The sequence below is a fragment of the Oncorhynchus mykiss genome, chromosome 18 (assembly GCF_057628025.1).
Source record: "Oncorhynchus mykiss isolate SJ-2025 chromosome 18, ASM5762802v1, whole genome shotgun sequence".
Classification (NCBI taxonomy): domain Eukaryota; kingdom Metazoa; phylum Chordata; class Actinopteri; order Salmoniformes; family Salmonidae; genus Oncorhynchus; species Oncorhynchus mykiss.
Window position 1 is genome coordinate 75,986,958 of NC_143039.1, and position 19,852 is coordinate 76,006,809.

The 19,852-nt window shown below is 43.8% G+C and overlaps 2 protein-coding genes across 2 annotated transcripts; both read left to right on the top strand.

Annotated features, from left to right (window-relative positions):
- Positions 1-220: 220 nt before the first annotated feature.
- Positions 221-1,174, top strand: LOC149975650 (uncharacterized). Its single transcript, XM_090206671.1, has 2 exons — positions 221-232; positions 446-1,174. The coding sequence occupies exons 1-2, from the start codon at positions 221-223 to the stop codon at positions 1,172-1,174; spliced, it is 741 nt and encodes a 246-aa protein (XP_090062797.1).
- A 510-nt stretch (positions 1,175-1,684) lies between these two features.
- Positions 1,685-6,868, top strand: LOC110496746 (gap junction beta-3 protein-like). The gene has a single exon (XM_090209424.1). The coding sequence runs from the start codon at positions 2,822-2,824 to the stop codon at positions 3,608-3,610; it is 789 nt and encodes a 262-aa protein (XP_090065550.1). The 5' UTR covers positions 1,685-2,821; the 3' UTR covers positions 3,611-6,868.
- The last annotated feature ends 12,984 nt before the right edge of the window (positions 6,869-19,852 follow it).

Genomic DNA, 19,852 nt, shown 5'->3' on the forward strand with positions numbered 1-19,852 from the left:
ATAGGCCATTTTACAGTACATACTGTCTGCTACCACCACAGCAGGTGAAACAGTGCTCCGTTAGGTGTTGAATTGAGTACCGGTAGTACACTTTCAACGCTTTACACGATGTCATTTATTGGATCACATATTTTATGAAACAATCTCACAGACAATGATCATACGTTGACGTATAAACTTTGAATTAAGTTTGTTGAAGAGCCCCTCTAAAAAACGGCACATGGATCTTAATGTAACATGTTTCCCTCCCTTGTGCAGGTGGCATGCAGCTCGCAAACACCTGCAATGAAAGAGAACCACAAAATGACACACCTTGATAACGAAATGAATTAAATAATAGTTTAATGTACAGGTTGGCAGCATTAGAATGGAAGTGGTCAGTAAGCGGGGGGGTGATAGACTGTACTATCTAGATTGAATGACCACTCCTAAGTGATCTGGCCAGTGCACGAAGTCTGCCCAGTCCGTGAAGTCTGCCCAGTCCGTGAAGTCTGCCCAGTCCGTGAAGTCTGCCCAGTTTGTGAAGTCTGCCCAGTCCGTGAAGTCTGCCCAGTCCGTGAAGTCTGCCCAGTCCATGAAGTCTGCCCAGTCCGTGAAGTCTGCCCAGTCCGTGCAGTCAGCCCAGTCCATGAAGTTTGCCCAGTCCATGAAGTCTGCCCAGTGCACGAAGTCTGCCCAGTCCATGAAGTCTGCCCAGTCCATGAAGTCTGCCAAGTCCATGAAGTCTGCCCAGTCCGTGAAGTCTGCCCAGTCCGTGAAGTCTGCCAAGTCCGTGAAGTCTGCCCAGTCCGTGAAGTCTGCCCAGTCCGTGAAGTCTGCCCAGTCCGTGAAGTCTGCCCAGTCCGTGCAGTCTGCCCAGTCCATGAAGTTTGCCCAGTCCATGAAGTCTGCCCAGTGCACGAAGTCTGCCCAGTCCGTGAAGTCTGCACAGTCCATGAAGTCTGCCAAGTCCATGAAGTCTGCCCAGTCCGTGAAGTCTGCCCAGTCCATGAAGTCTGCACAGTCCATGAAGTCTGCCAAGTCCATGAAGTCTGCCCAGTCCGTGAAGTCTGCCCAGTCCGTGAAGTCTGCCCAGTCCGTGAAGTCTGCCCAGTCCATGAAGTCTGCCAAGTCCATGAAGTCTGCCAAGTCCATGAAGTCTGCCCAGTCCATGACACCTTCCCTAGCTGAATGAACTGTCTAGTCAGTCTACATAAGAGACGTCTTTGTCTGCTGAATGAGTCAAATGTAAATGTACAAGTGTACATTGCTGAATGGGCATGAACGCCGCTTTGGGAAGCTGACTGTACCTACAAGGCAGATTTGTTTGAGTATCAATAAAAAAAACGATATAATAGAATAATATGAATCATCATAAGCGTCACCCTATCAGTTCTCTGCGGGACTGGAGTGCCCTGTGTCTACATCCTGGTACCTCCGTACCATGGCTCCAGCTGTCCTGGCATTTAAAGGATCAGCTTTCTTGTTTGGAATCACGTTTATCTCGAAATCTGTGTCAGGGCCGGATACAGGAGGGCGTCTAGGCAGACGTAGGGTGATACCAAAACCATACTCACCTGCGTGTGTGGGGGACACTTAGTCACCATGACAACTCCGATGTTGACAGTGCATTTGATTTGAATAGGGTATTGCATCACTAACTGGCTAGTGACAAAGAGCCAAACTGATTCCAATAGCTTGCAGACCACACCTCCAGATTGTGGTTTAAACCACAACGTCCAGGCATAGACTGGCCCTTGTTAAACCCCTGGCGTCCTATAGTCAAATCAGACTGAAGTTGGAACCGGGAGAGGCGGCCGAGGCTAAGATGGACGGAACATCAGCTCAGTGATCTGAAACATGTGAGTAGGGCTATTAAATCAATAAGTAATATTGATACGAGTCACTTTTTTTGTGTGTTTGAAGGATTTTAACGTGACTTTCAAATGCCTCTAGAGGATGTGTGTTCAGCAACAAACAAATGGTCATTGACTTGTTTTTTTCCGAATATCATTCCATGTTGTTTCCACGTCATTTCAAAACACAACAATCAATGTGATGACGTTATGTCAAAGATGAAAACGGACATTTTCTGGGGTTGATTTTACATTGACAACTCAACCATTGACAACTCCAATGACATACTGACATTTTTTGGCGGTTGATTTTACATTGACAACTCAACCAAATGTAAATCAAAACTAGGTGTTGAACTGACGTCTATTCCCAAGATGTTCTATGAAATCCTGGTAACAACAAAGTGTGATTTTGTGATTTTTTTTAGACTCTTGATGGAAGGCAAAGAGTGTTTTGATAAAGCAGTCGTTTCTTTAAAAAAAACAAAAAACAAACAAACCTTCCTTTATGAAAAAACAGCTTCAGAAGATGGAGAGAGAGAGAGTCACAGGGGAATTTGGATGAAATGCTTGATCAGAGTCTAAATAAAAGGCAGATCTTTTAAAAGAAAACGACTTTAGCGCCCAGAAGAAACGTATTTCTATGTGACATTGAAGAGTTGTATTATATGTTGTTCAGCCTTTTCACGCTGTTTAAAACTTAATTGAGAAAGCATTTCTACCTGTCAATATGTAGCCATCCAGTAGGGCAGGTAACGGTGATGCCAGTGTTATAGGTCAGGAACTTCATTTTAGGTAGTTCCCTTTCCCTGAAATGGCGCATGGACTGGCGCAATCCATACCATGGTCGTTCACACACTTATTAATTAATCGCCTTCTCTTCGTCCCCCAGCTTTCCATTAAAAGTCCAAAAAACAGAAGCTCATCCACGCATCTGTTGGTGAAAGTACAAAGGTGAAAGAAGGGCATCCCACTCCAATCTCACCATGGACTGGAAGACGTTAGAGGCCCTGCTTAGCGGGGTCAATAAGTATTCCACTGTATTTGGACGCATCTGGCTCTCCGTGGTCTTCGTGTTTCGAGTCATGGTCTTCGTCGTGGCCGCAGAACGCGTCTGGATTGACGATCAGAAAGACTTTGACTGCAACACCCGCCAACCCGGCTGCGCCAACGCCTGTTACGACCACTTCTTCCCTGTCTCTCACACCCGGCTCTGGGCACTTCAGCTCATCTTCATCACCTGTCCCTCTTTCATGGTCGTGTTGCACGTGGCGTACCGCGAGGAACGTGAGCGCAAGTACCGCATCACGCACGGCGAGAACGCCCGTCTCTACGACAACACAGGACAGAAGCACGGAGGACTCTGGTGGACATATCTCCTCAGCCTCTTCTTCAAGACGGCCATCGAGGTGGCGTTCCTCTACCTCCTGCATCTCATCTACAACAACTTTGACCTGCCGCGACGCGTCATGTGTGACCTCTGGCCTTGTCCTAACCAGGTGGATTGCTACAACAGCCGGCCCACAGAGAAGAGGGTGTTTACCTACTTCATGGTAGGGGCGTCGGCTGTGTGTATAGTGCTCAACGTGTGTGAGATCTTTTACCTGATAGCCATCCGGGTGCTGAGGATCAGTCATCGGGGAAGCCTCCATGCCTCACCCAAGAAGAGGTGCTCTGAGCCGGACTGGAATGGGTGTCAGACACCGGAGGCAGACTACCAGAAGGGCAACGACGCTGACTTCACCATGGAGAAGAAGAGTAGATCTATCTTTTAAGTCAGACATCAAACTTTTTACAATCAGAGCTTTATTTGACGGAAATCTTTATTGACTAAATGTTGTGAACTGAATTCGACTGTATGATCAATGTATTTTTTTTTGCCAAATTCATTGTAATTAAATGTAACTGTTTCATCAGAATATTTTTTATTACGGCCAGTGGGTCTGTACACTCCTCTGGCAGGGTGTAAGAAGACAACAGAAACAAGTTGCTCTGTCAGATCTGCCTTTTAAACCAAAGAGAAACCGTCCCCTGAGCCCCAGTTTTTAAGAACATTTAATCCAGATCAAAATTGTCCTGTGTTGTGTTAAATTCTGCTCCCACTGAAGATGTGGTCCCTCATTGTTTTTGGATGAAAACTAATGCTGAGCGATAAGTGCTTTTTAAGGTTGGTTCAGTTTATTATGAAATCATGCTTTTCAATGTAAATTCCAAAGCAAAAAAATTGAGATCATTCAAAACATTGAAAATATTCCCTTGTCTCTCTGTCAGGTCCACATTGGGTAGAAATTAATAGGAAATTACTACAAAATAACATAATATTTCAAATGGGTTTTTATTTGTTTGTTTGTATATTTATTTATTTATTATTTTTAATTCCATAAAGTCATCATCTCATCTCTGCTCAAGCAGAAGCAGTCTGCCAGCCGAACCTAACGTTATATACACTACATGACCAAAAGTATGTGGACACCTGCTCATCGAACATCTCATTCCAAAATCATGTGCATTAATATGGAGTTGGTCCCCCCCTTTGCTGCTATAACAGCCTCCACTCTTCTGGGAAGGCTTTCCACTAGATGTTGGAACATTGCTGCTATAACAGCCTCCACTCTTCTGGGAAGGCTTTCCACTAGATGTTGGAACATTGCTGCTATAACAGCCTCCACTCTTCTGGGAAGGTTTTCCACTAGATGTTGGAACATTGCTGCTATAACAGCCTCCACTCTTCTGGGAAGGCTTTCCACTAGATGTTGGAACATTGCTGCTATAACAGCCTCCACTCTTCAGGGAAGGCTTTCCACTAGATGTTGGAACATTGCTGCTATAACAGCCTCCACTCTTCTGGGAAGGCTTTCCACTAGATGTTGGAACATTGCTGCTATAACAGCCTCCACTCTTCTGGGAAGGATTTCCACTAGATTTTGGAACATTGCTGCTATAACAGCATCCACTCTTCTGGGAAGGCTTTCCACTAGATGTTGGAACATTGCTGCTATAACAGCCTCCACTCTTCTGGGAAGGATTTCCACTAGATGTTGGAACATTGCTGCTATAACAGCCTCCACTCTTCTGGGAAGGCTTTCCACTAGACGTTAGAACATTGCTGCGGGAACTTGCTTCCATTCAGCCACAAGAGTATCATCCCAAAGGTGTTTGATGGGGATGATGTCAGGGCTCTGTGCAGGCCAGTCAAGTTCTTCCACACCGATCTCAACCAACCATTTCTTTATGGATCTCGCTTTGTGCACGGGGGCATTGTCATGCTGAAACAAGAAACGGCCTTCCTCAAACTGTTACCACAAAGTTGAAAGAATAGAATAATCTAGAATGTGATCGTATTCTGTAGCATTAAGATTTCCCTTCACTGGAACTGAGGGGACCGAACCGTGAAAAACAGCTCCAGTACATTATTATTATTCCTCCTCCACCAAACTTTACAGTTGGCATTATGCAATGGGGCAGGTAGGGTTTCTCCTGGCATCGACCAAACCCATATTCGTCCGTCGGACTGCTGATTGTGAAGCGTGATTCATCCCTCCAGAGAATGCACTGGACCAGAGTCCAACGGTGGCGAGCTTCACACCACTCCAGCGGACGCCTGGCATTGCGCACGGTGATCTTAGGCTTGTGTGTGGCTGCTCGGCCATGTAAACCCATTTAATGAAGCTCACGAAGAACAGTTATTGTGCTAATGTTGCTTCCAGAGACAGTTTGGAACTCGGTAGTGAGTGTTGCAACCAAGGACAGACAACTTTTACACGCTTCAGCACTCGGCGGTCCCTTTCTGTGAGCTTGTGTGGCCTACCAGTTTGCGGCTAAGCCGTTGTTGCTCCTAGACATTTCCACTTCACAATAACAGCGCTCACAGTTGACTGGGGGAGCTCTAGCAGGGCAGATATTTGACAAAGTGACTTGTTGGAAATGTGGCATCCCAATGACGGTGCCACGTTGAAAGTCACTAAGCTCTTCAGTAAGGGCCATTCTACTGACAATGTTTGTCTATGGAGATTGCATGGCTTTGTGCTTGATTTTATACACCTGTCAGCAATGGGTGTGTCTGAAATAGCTGAATCCACTAATTTGATGGGCGTATCCACATACTTTTGGCTATGTGGTTTATACGCTCCCCATACTGTACGGTCTTAGTCATCCTATATGTCTAGCCTATGCTGCAGAACTGTCTGACCAAATAATTTTACTGCTGTAGTCCTTCAAAGTAGATATATAAACAAAAATAAATAAATCAAGTAATTGAACCTGACTAGGTCAATTAGTTGTTTAATAACCAGTTGGGGGGGGGGTGGGGGGGGGGGGGGGGGGGGGCACTGACATGTTGGTTAATCACTACGAGAAATCTAACATACATTTGAGTGAAATATTTCTCTAGAATGAGGTGGAATCAGGCTTGAGCCAACACAGGATCGTCTTGATTAAATGTTGGGACCTGTAGTTTTGAAACATATTTTTTTACCCTCTTTATATTATCAATAGACAATTTGCCTTTGGTTTAACCTTTTAGAGTTTCAGGTCATCATATTTTATTGAGTTAGTTGTTTAGTTCCAGTATGCTGAAATAGGCCAAAAGGCAGATATTTACAGTTTGCAACAATTGTTCACACACACACACACACGTTTGCTGAATCTTTGGGCCATTTTCCCAAAAAGGTTAATGATGTGATCAACACAAACACTACTATGAATATCCCAGCAGTAGGTTTATGATGTGATCAACACAACACACTACTATGAATATCCCAGCAGTAGGTTTATGATGTGCTCAACACAAACACTACTATGAATATCCCAGCAGTAGGTTTATGATGTGCTCAACACAAACACTACTATGAATATCCCAGCAGTAGGTTTATGATGTGATCAACACAAACACTACTATGATTATCCCAGCAGTAGGTTTATGCCTTTTGCATTGTCAGTGTGACACTGTAGCCGGTTGTAAAATATTGTTACGGTAATGTATACCGACTCAAATATACATAAATAAACACACAAATGCAATACAGTAACAAAAACATTGTCATTTATTTCCAAAATGCAGTATTTTTGAACACTTGTGTTTTGTATGTAACACCTTCCATACACAACAGGAGAAAACCAGGAAAAACATTCAGTAAGATAACGAGTTTTCTGTACAAAAATAAAAACATGAAAGTAGCTCATTCCTTCAAAACTATAAACACAAAAAGACAAAAATATGTGCAAACTGTAAGAAAGACATTAGGCTGCATCCTGCTTTCTATTTTGGTCTGGCTAAACAGCACCTCATCTACATCACAAGCGATGTTCTCCCTGGCTAAACAGCACCTCATCTACATCACAAGCCATGTTCTCCCTGGCTAAACAGCACCTCATCTACATCACAAGCCATGTCCTCCCTGGCTAAACAGCACCTCATCTACATCACAAGCCATGTTCTCCCTGGCTAAACAGCACCTCATCTACATCACAAGCCATGTTCTCCCTGGCTAAACAGCACCTCATCTACATCACAAGCCATGTTCTCCCTGGCTAAACAGCACCTCATCTACATCACAAGCCATGTTCTCCCTGGCTAAACAGCACCTCATCTACATCACAAGCCATGTTCTCCCTGGATAAACAGCACCTCATCTACATCACAAGCCATGTTCTCCCTGGCTAAACAGCACCTCATCTACATCACAAGCCATGTTCTCCCTGGCTAAACAGCACCTCATCTACATCACAAGCCATGTTCTCCCTGGCTAAACAGCACCTCATCTACATCACAAGCCATGTTCTCCCTGGCTAAACAGCACCTCATCTACATCACAAGCCATGTTCTCCCTGGCTAAACAGCACCTCATCTACATCACAAGCCATGTTCTCCCTGGATAAACAGCACCTCATCTACATCACAAACGATGTTCTCCCTGGCTAAACAGCACCTCATCTACATCACAAGCCATGTTCTCCCTGGCTAAACAGCACCTCATCTACATCACAAGCCATGTTCTCCCTGGCTAAACAGCACCTCATCTACATCACAAGCCATGTTCTCCCTGGCTAAACAGCACCTCATCTACATCACAAGCCATGTTCTCCCTGGCTAAACAGCACCTCATCTACATCACAAGCCATGTTCTCCCTGGCTAAACAGCACCTCATCTACATCACAAGCCATGTTCTCCCTGGCTAAACAGCACCTCATCTACATCACAAGCCATGTTCTCCCTGGCTAAACAGCACCTTATCTACATCACAAGCCATGTTCTCCCTGGCTAAACAGCACCTCATCTACATCACAAGCCATGTTCTCCCTGGCTAAACAGCACCTCATCTACATCACAAGCCATGTTCTCCCTGGCTAAACAGCACCTCATCTACATCACAAGCCATGTTCTCCCTGGATAAACAGCACCTCATCTACATCACAAACGATGTTCTCCCTGGCTAAACAGCACCTCATCTACATCACAAGCCATGTTCTCCCTGGCTAAACAGCACCTCATCTACATCACAAGCCATGTTCTGCCTGGCTAAACAACACCTCATCTACATCACAAGCGATGTTCTCCCTGGCTAAACAGCACCTCATCTACATCACAAGCAATATTCTCCCTGGCTAAACAGCACCTCATCTACATCACAAGCCATGTTCTCCCTGGCTAAACAGCACCTCATCTACATCACAAGCCATGTCCTCCCTGGCTAAACAGCACCTCATCTACATCACAAGCCATGTTCTCCCTGGCTAAACAGCACCTCATCTACATCACAAGCCATGTTCTCCCTGGCTAAACAGCACCTCATCTATATCACAAGCCATGTTCTCCCTGGCTAAACAGCACCTCATCTACATCACAAGCCATGTTCTCCCTGGCTAAACAGCACCTCATCTACATCACAAGCCATGTTCTGCCTGGCTAAACAGCACCTCATCTACATCACAAGCCATGTTCTCCCTGGATAAACAGCACCTCATCTACATCACAAGCCATGTTCTCCCTGGATAAACAGCACCTCATCTACATCACAAGCCATGTTCTGCCTGGATAAACAGCACCTCATCTACATCACAAGCCATGTTCTCCCTGGATAAACAGCACCTCATCTACATCACAAGCCATGTTCTGCCTGGCTAAACACCACCTCATCTACATCACAAGCCATGTTCTCCCTGGCTAAACAGCACCTCATCTACATCACAAGCCATGTTCTGCCTGGCTAAACAGCACCTCATCTACATCACAAGCCATGTTCTCCCTGGCTAAACAGCACCTCATCTACATCACCAGTGATGTTCTTCTGGAGTGACGGATCCAGCCGCTGAAAGCCCCCACAGCAACTTCACCACATCCATCCTCCATTGCCTGGAGAAGAGGCATGTGTGTGAGGGGATTGGCGGTCACACACCTTCCGTTGCCATGCCGACAAAAACTCTTCAATTGGGTTTAGGAATGGGGAATATAGTGGGAGGTATAGAACAATACATTGTGGGTGATCGATGAACCCGTCGCAGACCAGAGAAGCCCGGTGGAAACTCGTGCTGTCCCAGATAACAACATACCTGGTCTGCTCTGGTCCTCTCCTCTGCTTGGCTGGAATGAGGATGCTATGTAGTGTGCCCAGGAATGTGATGAGAAGGGCGGTGTTGTAGCGACCAAGGTTGGCATGGTGATGGAGGATGCTTTGCTGGCTAACGACTGCACACATGGTGATATTCCCTCCAAGCTGTCCAGGGACATTCACAATGGCACAATAATGTTCCGTTCTCGCCCCGTTCTTTTGGCTCGGTTGAAGCCAGACTCATCAATGGAAACATAAACGTGCTGAATTACAATGGCATACAGCTCCAAGACTCTCTGAAACAGACAAGACAATATGTGACATAGACCCAGAGCAGTCAATATGGTGAGGCACAATATACTGGATTACAGTACTGTAATGTGTCTATACAGTGCTGATATGATAGTAAATTCACAGTTTAGTACTTACTTGCACATATTCATAGCTCTGTTCTGTAACCCTCTCTGAGTTTCGCTCAAATTACAACCTGTAGACCAGTTTCATGCGGAGTCCAATGTAGACAAGCCCACCTGGTGAATGTTATTGAATATTGTGTCTGCAATTATGTGGTTCTGGATTTCTCCTAGTCTAATGGTATTGTTTGCCACCACCATGTTCACACTAGCCGGTCTCCTGTTCTGGTGTGAACAGCCGGAGTCTTCCTCCATGGCCTGGTCATCTCTAAGCAGAAGATCCACAAATATGATATGATTGGTTACAGTAATCTAAAGTAATCTATTTTCTTTCAATATGAAATGACGTTGTAACATTGGCCAACAATCACTGAGTAACAAAGGCCTACTGATGTCAGACTACAGTATACAGTACATAAAGGGCATAGTGTAGATGAGATCTTACCGGTTCTCATTTCTGAATGTACGGATGATAGATACAACCGTGTAGCGGCTCAGGTTGGGCTCTCTGCCCAACTCTCTGCCCAGCCTCTCTCATAGTCAATCCATGTTTGAGCACATGGTCAACTAATGTGGCCCTGATCTCATCTGAGACAACTGTACGTCGTCATCGGTCTTCCTCTTCCTTTCTCTCATTCACCTCCAACTCTTGCTTCACCATTGACTTCCATTTCCCTCCAGAACAGGAGAGCTCATCTGTGGCCTTTTATATTGCTTAAAGCTCTGATTTCTAAGTGAACAATTCAGCAACTAGTGTTTACACCTGTGAGGAGTGGGTGTTGCCAATGGATGTATGGCGCTTGCCATTGTGATTGGTGTTGCTTTCCAACGGGACTAAAGAGATTTTCATTTTGAATGTTGTGCCTAATGTAGAGAACGGTGTGTAATGTTTTGTAAAAATATCTAAACTCAGCAAAAAAAGCAACATCCCTTTTTCAGGACCCTGTCTTTCAAAGATAATTCGTAAAAAATCCAAATAACTTCACAGATCTTCATTGTAAAGGGTTTAAACACTGTTTCCCATGCTTGTTCAATGAACCATAAACAATTAATGAACATGCACCTGTGGAACAGTCGTTAAGACACTAACAGCTTACAGACGGTAGGCAATTAATGTCACAGCTATGAAAACTTAGGACACTAAAGAGGCCTTTCTACTAACTCTGAAAAACACCAAAAGAAAGATGCCCAGGGTCCCTGCTCATCTGCGTTAATGTGCCTTAGGCATGCTGCAAGGAGGCATGAGGACTGCAGATGTGGCCAGGGCAATAAATTGCAATGTCTGTACTGTGAGACGCCTAAGACAGCGCTACAGGGAGACAGGACGGAGAGCTGATCATTCTCGCAGTGGCAGACCACGTGTAACAACACCTGCACAGGATCGCTACATCCGAACATCACACCTGCGGGACAGGTACAGAATGTCAACAACAACTGCCCGAGTTACACCAGGAACGCACAATCCCTCCATCAGTGCTCAGACTGTCCGCAATAGGCCGAGAGAGGCTGGACTGAGGGCTTGTAGGCCTGTTGTAAGGCAGATCCTCACCAGACATCAATGGCAACAATGTTGCCTATGGGCACAAACTCACCATCGCTGGACTAGACAGGACTGGAAAAAAGTGCTCTTCACTGACGAGTCACGGTTTTGTCTCACTAGGGGTGATGGTCGGATTCGGGTTTATCGTAGAAGGAATGAGCGTTACACCGAGGCCTGTACTCTGGAGTGGGATTCGATTTGGAGGTGGATTTGGAGGTGGAGGGTCCGTCATGGTCTGGGGCGGTGTGTCACATCATCGGACTGAGCTTGTTGTCATTGAAGCCAATCTCAACGCTGTGCGTTACAGGGGAGACATCCTCCTCCCTCATGTGGTTCCCTTCCTGCAGGCTCATCCTGACATGACCCACCAGCATGACAAAGCAGGAATTGTGCTTGCAATTTTGCAGAATTGGTTTAGGGATTTGGTACATCAGTTTCAGGTTTCGGTGATTGCTTTTCAAGTTCAAATTTTAGTGTGTAAACAATTTGGAAAAACGATATAATCTTGTTATTGAGGGATCTCTCCACTTGGTGGAGCCATAGCACCATCATATATATCCTTGTCTTTGAGTACCTTTTATCAGATCAGTTCAACAACTTTAACTTAGTTTTTAACAGCGCTCAATGTTTGCAATTACGGCTCTAGTTTTTAGTCATTTTGTTTCCCAAAGTACTAAGATAACATTAATGTTGTTTACAAATGTAAAATCTAAATCAAAACACAGAGTCACGTATGCCTTTAAATTCCAGACAGATCCTTCCCATTTTTTTTGTAAATAGATGCATGTGTGGTCGGGATGGACTGACACAAAAACCTATTCACGGGGTAGGAGGGAGAAGGAAAGAAGGCTGATTAAAACTGTTCAATTGTCAAAACAAAATCTGGGCAGATGATGACTAACAACAACAATACAGGTTGTCATGGAGACCAGGCAACTGAATTATCTGATTTAATAACTCTTAAATCAGACAATTAACATGCAGTCCACCAAGCTACTACGTTAGTCGTATCCGATTATAACAATGCCACTGAGCGGCAGGGTAGCCTAGTGGTTAGAGCGTTGGACTAGGAACCGGAAGGTTGTAAGTTCAAACCCCTGAGCTGACACGGAATACCAGGGGTGATGGTCGGCCCCTGAACCCACTGTCATTGAAAATAAGAATTTGTTCTTAACTGACTTGCCTGGTTAAATAGGTAAAAAGGTTAAAATAAAGAACATGCATCAACCAATCAATTAATGGAGATATCTATCAGACATCTCCTTTTCTGAGAGAAATCAAAACTATAATTCTCGAACCAAATACAAATATTCACCCTGTGGACCGTTTCAATAACATATATATGTTTTTTGTAACATAGTCCCGTAAATTGTTTTTTTTTTAAACGATAATACACGTAACTGTGGCAACTAGGACATGGGGGTAGACATCCCGTTGTCCACAGCAACGTGAGGATTATTATTATATCTTCAAACAGTCGCTGTTCCAATACCTCTTTTTTAATTTTTTCTCAAGCGTCTCTGAACCTCAGTGGTAGTTTTCCCTCTCGACCTCTGGAGGTCATTCTCACCCGTTGTAATGAGGTTGGCTGAGGTGGTGGACTGAGCGAGGGGATGGGAGTTGGCTGGCTCACAGGTGGAGCCTGTGTGCTGTCCTCGCTGGTAGACTGGGCGACTCTTTCGTTTTATCCGTCTCTCTGTAGTAGGTGACTCTGGAAAATCCTGAAGGTGTCGCCTGTTTCTCCGAGCGACGGTGCCCTGTTCAGTTTTTCCACAACGTAGGATCTCAATCTGTCCAGGGTGTAATTGAATGCCTCTTGTTATAGAAGAACTGGTGAGCCTGTTTGGCTTACTGGTCCTTCTGTTTAACACTGCCATGGCTGATGCATTTGGTTGGAGTTTCCCCATTCAGCATGAGGACCGTCTTCTGGATCTGACATCCTGTCATGTGCTGAGCTTGCTCCTGTTTCGCTGATGGGGCGTGGCTCGGTAGCACATCAGAACCATGTGTGGGTTCTGGTTGTTTAATTTGCTTAGCTGTCTGACCAGCTCTCTCCGCAGCTCCATTTGCCTGTGGATAATAGGGACTGGAGGTGGTATGAGCCAAACCATACTTATTTCTGGACTCCTTGAACTCAGCGCAGACAAACTGTGTAGCGTTGTCGCTAACGAGCTCGGTAGGTATCCCCCATCTTACAAACATATGTTTGAGGCGAGGGATGACCTGCTGGCTAGTGGCAGTGGGCAGGTGAGCTATTTCTGTGTCCCTAGAATAGTAGTCCACCACTAGGAGGTATTTCTTGTCCTCTAGCTCACACAGGTCAGCTGTGATCTTCTGCCACGGACCCTTAGGTAAAAGTGTCATGACAAGTGGTTCTCTCTTTTGAGTTGGTTTGTTCTCTATACAGAACCTGCATGGCTGGTGCCCGGGCCACCACACCGACATCTTGGATATTTCTCTGCACTTTGTCAGCCCACATGTGAACTTGTTGTGTATCTGTAGTAGAAAGTCTTCTCTCTGTGAAGCTGAGATGACAATCCTGTCTTGATATGGCCCAAGCCCGTCCCGCTCCGATAAATGTGCTCTCTCTCGCTGCTGTGCGGTATCCCTGTAGTGAGTGGGGTAGTTGCTCCATTCCCTGAGGCCAGGCTGTTCTGTTGTGGCCCGTGACCGTTTGGAGGTCTGCATCGTTGCCTTGTCACCTCTCTGATGTCACCCAGCCTGTGAGCAGACACATACGCTTTGAATTCGTCTTCTGTGGCTGACATTGTTTTCTTTCATTGCGATTCTTGACAGTGTGTCAGTCACCACTAACTGCTTTCCCAGGAAACACTGCTTTCACATTGACACTCATGAGGCGCATACTGTCGTGAGCAGTCGCTGACACCTGAGTGGTGCTTTGTCCAGGTCGTACGTGTTGACCAATGGAACGAGTGGCTTATGATCTGTCGTGAGCAGTCGCTGACACCTGAGTGGTACTGAACTATACTCTACTGAACTGGACTGAACTATACTGAACTGTACTCTACTAAATTACAGAGTACTGTACTGTACTATACTCTACTCTACTGAACTATACTGTACTGAACTGTACTCTACTAAATTACAGAGTACTGTACTGTACTATACTCTACTCTACTGAACTATACTGTACTGAACTGTACTCTACTAAATTACAGAGTACTGTACTGTACTATACTCTACTCTACTGAACTATACTGTACTGAACTGTACTCTACTAAATTACAGAGTACTGTACTGTACTATACTCTACTCTACTGAACTATACTGTACTCTACCGTACTGAACTATACTCTGCTGAACTGGACTGAACTATACTATACTGAACCATACTGGACTGAACTATACTGTACTATACTGAACTATACTGTACTGAACTATACTGTACTATGCTGGACTGAACTATACTGTACTGTTCTATACTGGACTGAAATATACTATACTGAACTATACTGTACTGTACTGTAGTGGACTCAACTATACTGTACTGAACTATACTGAACTATACTGTACTGGACTAAATTAACTGTGCTCTACTGTACTCTATGCTAACGTACCCTACTGTGCTCTGCAGTACTGTGCTGTGATGTATAAACTTGTGAAACAAGCAGAGAATGACATTCATATCCATAATTATTTATTTCTGTGTAGAACAGATCAGGGACCCATGATGTAATTACGTTACCACGTTACCACGTTACCACATTTCCGTTACCACGTTTCCACTTTACCACGTTTCCGTTACCACATTACCACGTTACCACGTTACCACATTTCCGTTACCACGTTACCACATTACCACGTTTCCACATTTCCGTTACCACGTTACCACATTACCACGTTACCACATTACCACATTTCTGTTACCACGTTACCACGTTACCACATTACCACGTTTCCGTTACCACGTTACCACGTTACCACATTTCTGTTACCACGTTACCACGTTACCACGTTTCCGTTACCACATTACCACATTTCCGTTACCACATTACCACGTTTCCGTTACCACATTACCACATTACCACATTTCCGTTACCACGTTACCACGTTACCACGTTACCACGTTTCCGTTACCACATTACCACGTTTCCGTTACCACGTTACCACGTTACCACATTTCCGTTACCACGTTACCACGTTACCACATTTCCGTTACCACGTTACCACATTTCCGTTACCACGTTACCACGTTACCACGTTACCACGTTAGCACGTTACCACGTTACCACATTTCCGTTACCACGTTACCACGTTACCACATTTCCGTTACCACGTTACCACATTACCACGTTTCCGTTACCACGTTACCACATTACCACGTTTCCGTTACCACGTTACCACGTTTCCGTTACCGGGCGTCGTGTCGTAACTGACACCCCATTCAGACGTCTTTGAATCATCTTTCGGAGCAGATATTTACGAGTCTCTGGAAAACATGATCGCAGAAAAACCCTGAGGGAGATTTTTTAACGTAGTTCCTTTTAAAGTTTAATGTTTAAAGCATTGGACTTGATTTACTACTTGAAATCTTTCAGATACTGTGAGCGTTTGCTTCAACCTGCCTGGAGGACCAGTTGGAGGACCAGTTGGAGGACCAGTTGGAGGACCAGTTGGAGGAACAGTTGGCCATTTTAGTCCATTTCAACCGGCAACAAGCTCAATCAAGTGCATCTTGAATATTTTAAATTATTTAAAATATTATAATAGTAATAGAATAGATAATAATAGTATAATAGTAATATTAATAGAATAGGACCCTGGTCTGTTTCACATATGTGAAGCTCATTGGCGCAGATTTATTTTTTATTATCTATATAATAATAATAAATATAATATTATATAAATAATTATTTTATCTAGGCAAGTCAGTTCATAACAAATTCTTATTTACATTCGAAGTCGGAAGTTTACATACACTTAGGTTGGAGTCATTAAAACTCTTTTTTTTTTCAACCACTCCACAAATGGAGATCTTGTTAATATTGGTTCCGTTTTTTCTGTGCTCCGTTTTATTTACTTAAAACCTCTTGATCCTACTTGAGACGCAGACGTCTCAAGTAGGCACCTGGAAATGCAAATGCGCTACGCTAAATGCTAAATGTACTCGTTAAAACTCAAACGTTCATTAAAATACACATGCAGGGTATTGAATTAAAGCTACGCTCGTTGTGAATCTAGCCAACAAGTCAGATTTTTAAAATGCTTTTCGGCAAAAGCATGAGAAGCTATTATCTGAAAGCATGCAACACCCCAATATACCTGAAGGGGACGTAAACAAAAGAATTAGCGTAGCCGGCGCTACACAAAAACGCAGAAATAAAATATAAAACATTCATTACCTTTGATGATATTCTTTGTTGGCACTCCTATATGTTCCATAAACATCACAAATTGGTATTTTTCCCGATTAAATCCGTCCATGTATGCCCAAAATATCCATTTGTATAGCCTGTCTGGTTCAGGAAAAAAGCTCTCTTCCAACACGCAACGTCATTATTTAAAATTATATAAGTTGCCTATATTCTTTGACAAAACACTTCAACCTACTTTTGTAACCCAACTTTAGGTATTTGTAAACGTTAATAAGCGATCAAATTGATCACTGGGCGATCTGTATTCAATAGCAGCTACTCAAGAAAACAATGTCCATTTTTCAATCTTCCAAAATCGATTGTTGTAGGCTGGATGGAATGAAGGCTCTATTGGTCATGTCTCAAACGATTTTTGTCAATGAAAATGACGTTTTTGGCGACATCGTGTGGAAGCTGTAGGAATTGCATCCGTGTCCATATTTAATTTGGTGTCCTTTAATCAATACATGCAAGTGGCGCATGGATATTATTTTCAGCTTTCAGTGACCAGTTTTTCTTACGCTTTTCGATGAAACACACGCTCTGTTATAGTCACAGCCGTGATTTAACCAGTTTTAGAAACTTCAGAGTGTTTTCTATCCACACATACTAATCATATGCATATACTATATTCCTGGCATGAGTAGCAGGACGCTGAAATGTTGCGCGATTTTTAACAGAATGTTCGAAAAAGGAAGGGGTAAGCTTTTTAACAAATAAGGAACACTCAAAATGTGTACTTATAAATCATAACAATTTTAATCAAAATACTGTAGACAGAAGTCAAAGATCAGACATCACATATACAACTGATGTCTCTCATGAGTTCTGTCCAATAAGGAAAAGTCCAAGTTGCTTTTATCATGCTTGTAGTCAACCCCCTGTGATGTCACTGCGTACGTCATTACCTACTCCACAGACCAAGCCCGTGCATACACAGCTATATACAAACTTGCAAGAGATACAGTGGTTCCAGTGTTTTCTAAGGCCTCAGCAGCAAATGTCCCCTCCCCCAAGTTGATTTATATGTATGTTTGACTAGACTCTTATCTCTTCTACTCCCTTGCAGGGCTCTATGTTTATCTTTGAAATGCTTTCTCAAATACCATTTTCTTTATAAGAGGCAGAGACTTAGAAAAGACTGTGGAAAAATTCTAAAACCTTACAATGTATGTATATATATATATATATATATATATATTGTTAATCTGTAGTCTAGGACCCTATAAATGTAGAGGAGGAGGGGTCCCATAGCCCCCCCCCCTTCTATTAATACAACCTATTTTAATCAATAATTATAGTATATCAAACATTTGGTGCAGCCCCTATCATGACCCCAATTGGACCCATCATTAAAAAACGATTGTTTTGGCAAGTCGGTGAGGACATCTACTTTGTGCATGACACAAGTCATTTTTCCAGCAAGTCAATTGGAAGTGTACCTGTGGATGCATTTCAAGGCCTACCTTCAAATTCAGTGCCTCTTTGCTTGACTTCATGGGAAAATCAATATAAATCAGCCAAAACCTCAGATTTTTTTTGTAGACCTCCACAAGTGGTTCATCTTTGGGAGGAATTTTCAAATGCCTGAAGGTACCACGTTCATCTGTACAAACAATAGTACGCACGTATAAACACCATGGGACCATGCAGCCGTCGTACTGCTCAGAAAGGAGACACGTTCTGTCTCCTAGAGATGAACGTACTTTGGTGTGAAAAGTGCAAATCAATCCCAGAACAACAGCAAAGGACCTTGTGAAGATGCTGGAGGAAACGGGTACAGAAGTATCTATATCCACAGTAAAACAAGTCCTATATCGACATAAACTGAAAGGCAGCTCAGCAAAGAAGCCAGACAACGGCTTGCAACTCCACATGGGGACAAAGATTTTTGGAAAAATGTCCTGTGGTATGATGAAACAAAAATAGAACTGTTTGGCCATAATTACCATGGTTATGTTTGGAGGAAAAAGAGGGAGGCTTGCAAGCCGAAGAACACCATCCCAACCGTGAAGCACGGGGGTGGCAGCATCATGTTGTGGGGGTGCTTTGCTGCAGGAGGGACTGGTGCACTTCACAAAATAGATGGCATCATGAGGGAGGAGAATTATGTGGATATATTGAAGCAACATCTCAAGAAATCAGTTAAAGCTTGGTCAGAAATGGGTCTTCCAAATGGACAATGACCCCAAGCATACTTCCAAAGTTGTGGCAAAATGGCTTAAGGACAACAAAGTCAAGATATTGGCGTGGCAATCACAAAGCCCTGACCTCAATCCCATAGAAAATCTGTGGGCAGAACTGAAAAAGCATGTGCGAGCAAGGAGGCCTACAAACTTGACTCAGTTACACCAGCTCTGTTAGGGGGAATGGGACAAAATTCACCCAACTTATTGTAGGAAGCTTGTGGTAGGCTACCCGAAACGTTTGACCCAAGAAAAACAATTTAAAGGGAATGCTACCAAATACTAATTGAGTGTATGTAAACTTTTGACCCACAGGGAATGTGATGAAAGAAATAAAAGCTGAAATAAATCATTCTCTCCACTATTATTCTGACATTTCACATTCTTAAAATAAAGTTGTGATCCTAACTGACCTAAAACAGGGAATTTTATGAGGATTAAATGTCAGGAATTGTGTGAAACTGAGTTTAAATGTATTTGGCTAAGGTGTATGTAAACTTCCTACATCAACTATACAGTGACTGGCAAACCTGGATGACGCTGGGCCAATTGTGCGCTGCCTATGGGACTCCCAATCACAGCCGGATGTGATACAGCCTGGATTCAAACCAGGTACTGTAGTGACGCCTCTTGCACTGAGATACAGTGCCATAGACCACTGTGCCACTCCGGAGCCCAGTACTGTAGTGAGGCTGTGTTTGGAGAGAACCAGAGATTGTTCTAGAGATGTGTAGGTCATGTTTAACGGGTAATCATTATTAATGCCTGTGACATCTCCACTGTGGTTTCAACCCTGGGACTGTGTGGTGCAGATAACAAGTAAACAGACGCTTGATGACAAGGTCTCTCTTCTCTGTCTTTCTCCTTATGATGTTTATCCTCTCTCTCCTGAATCTCTTTCTCTCTCCCTCTCTTTCTCGCTCCCTCTTTCTCGCTCCCTCTCTTTCTCTCTCCT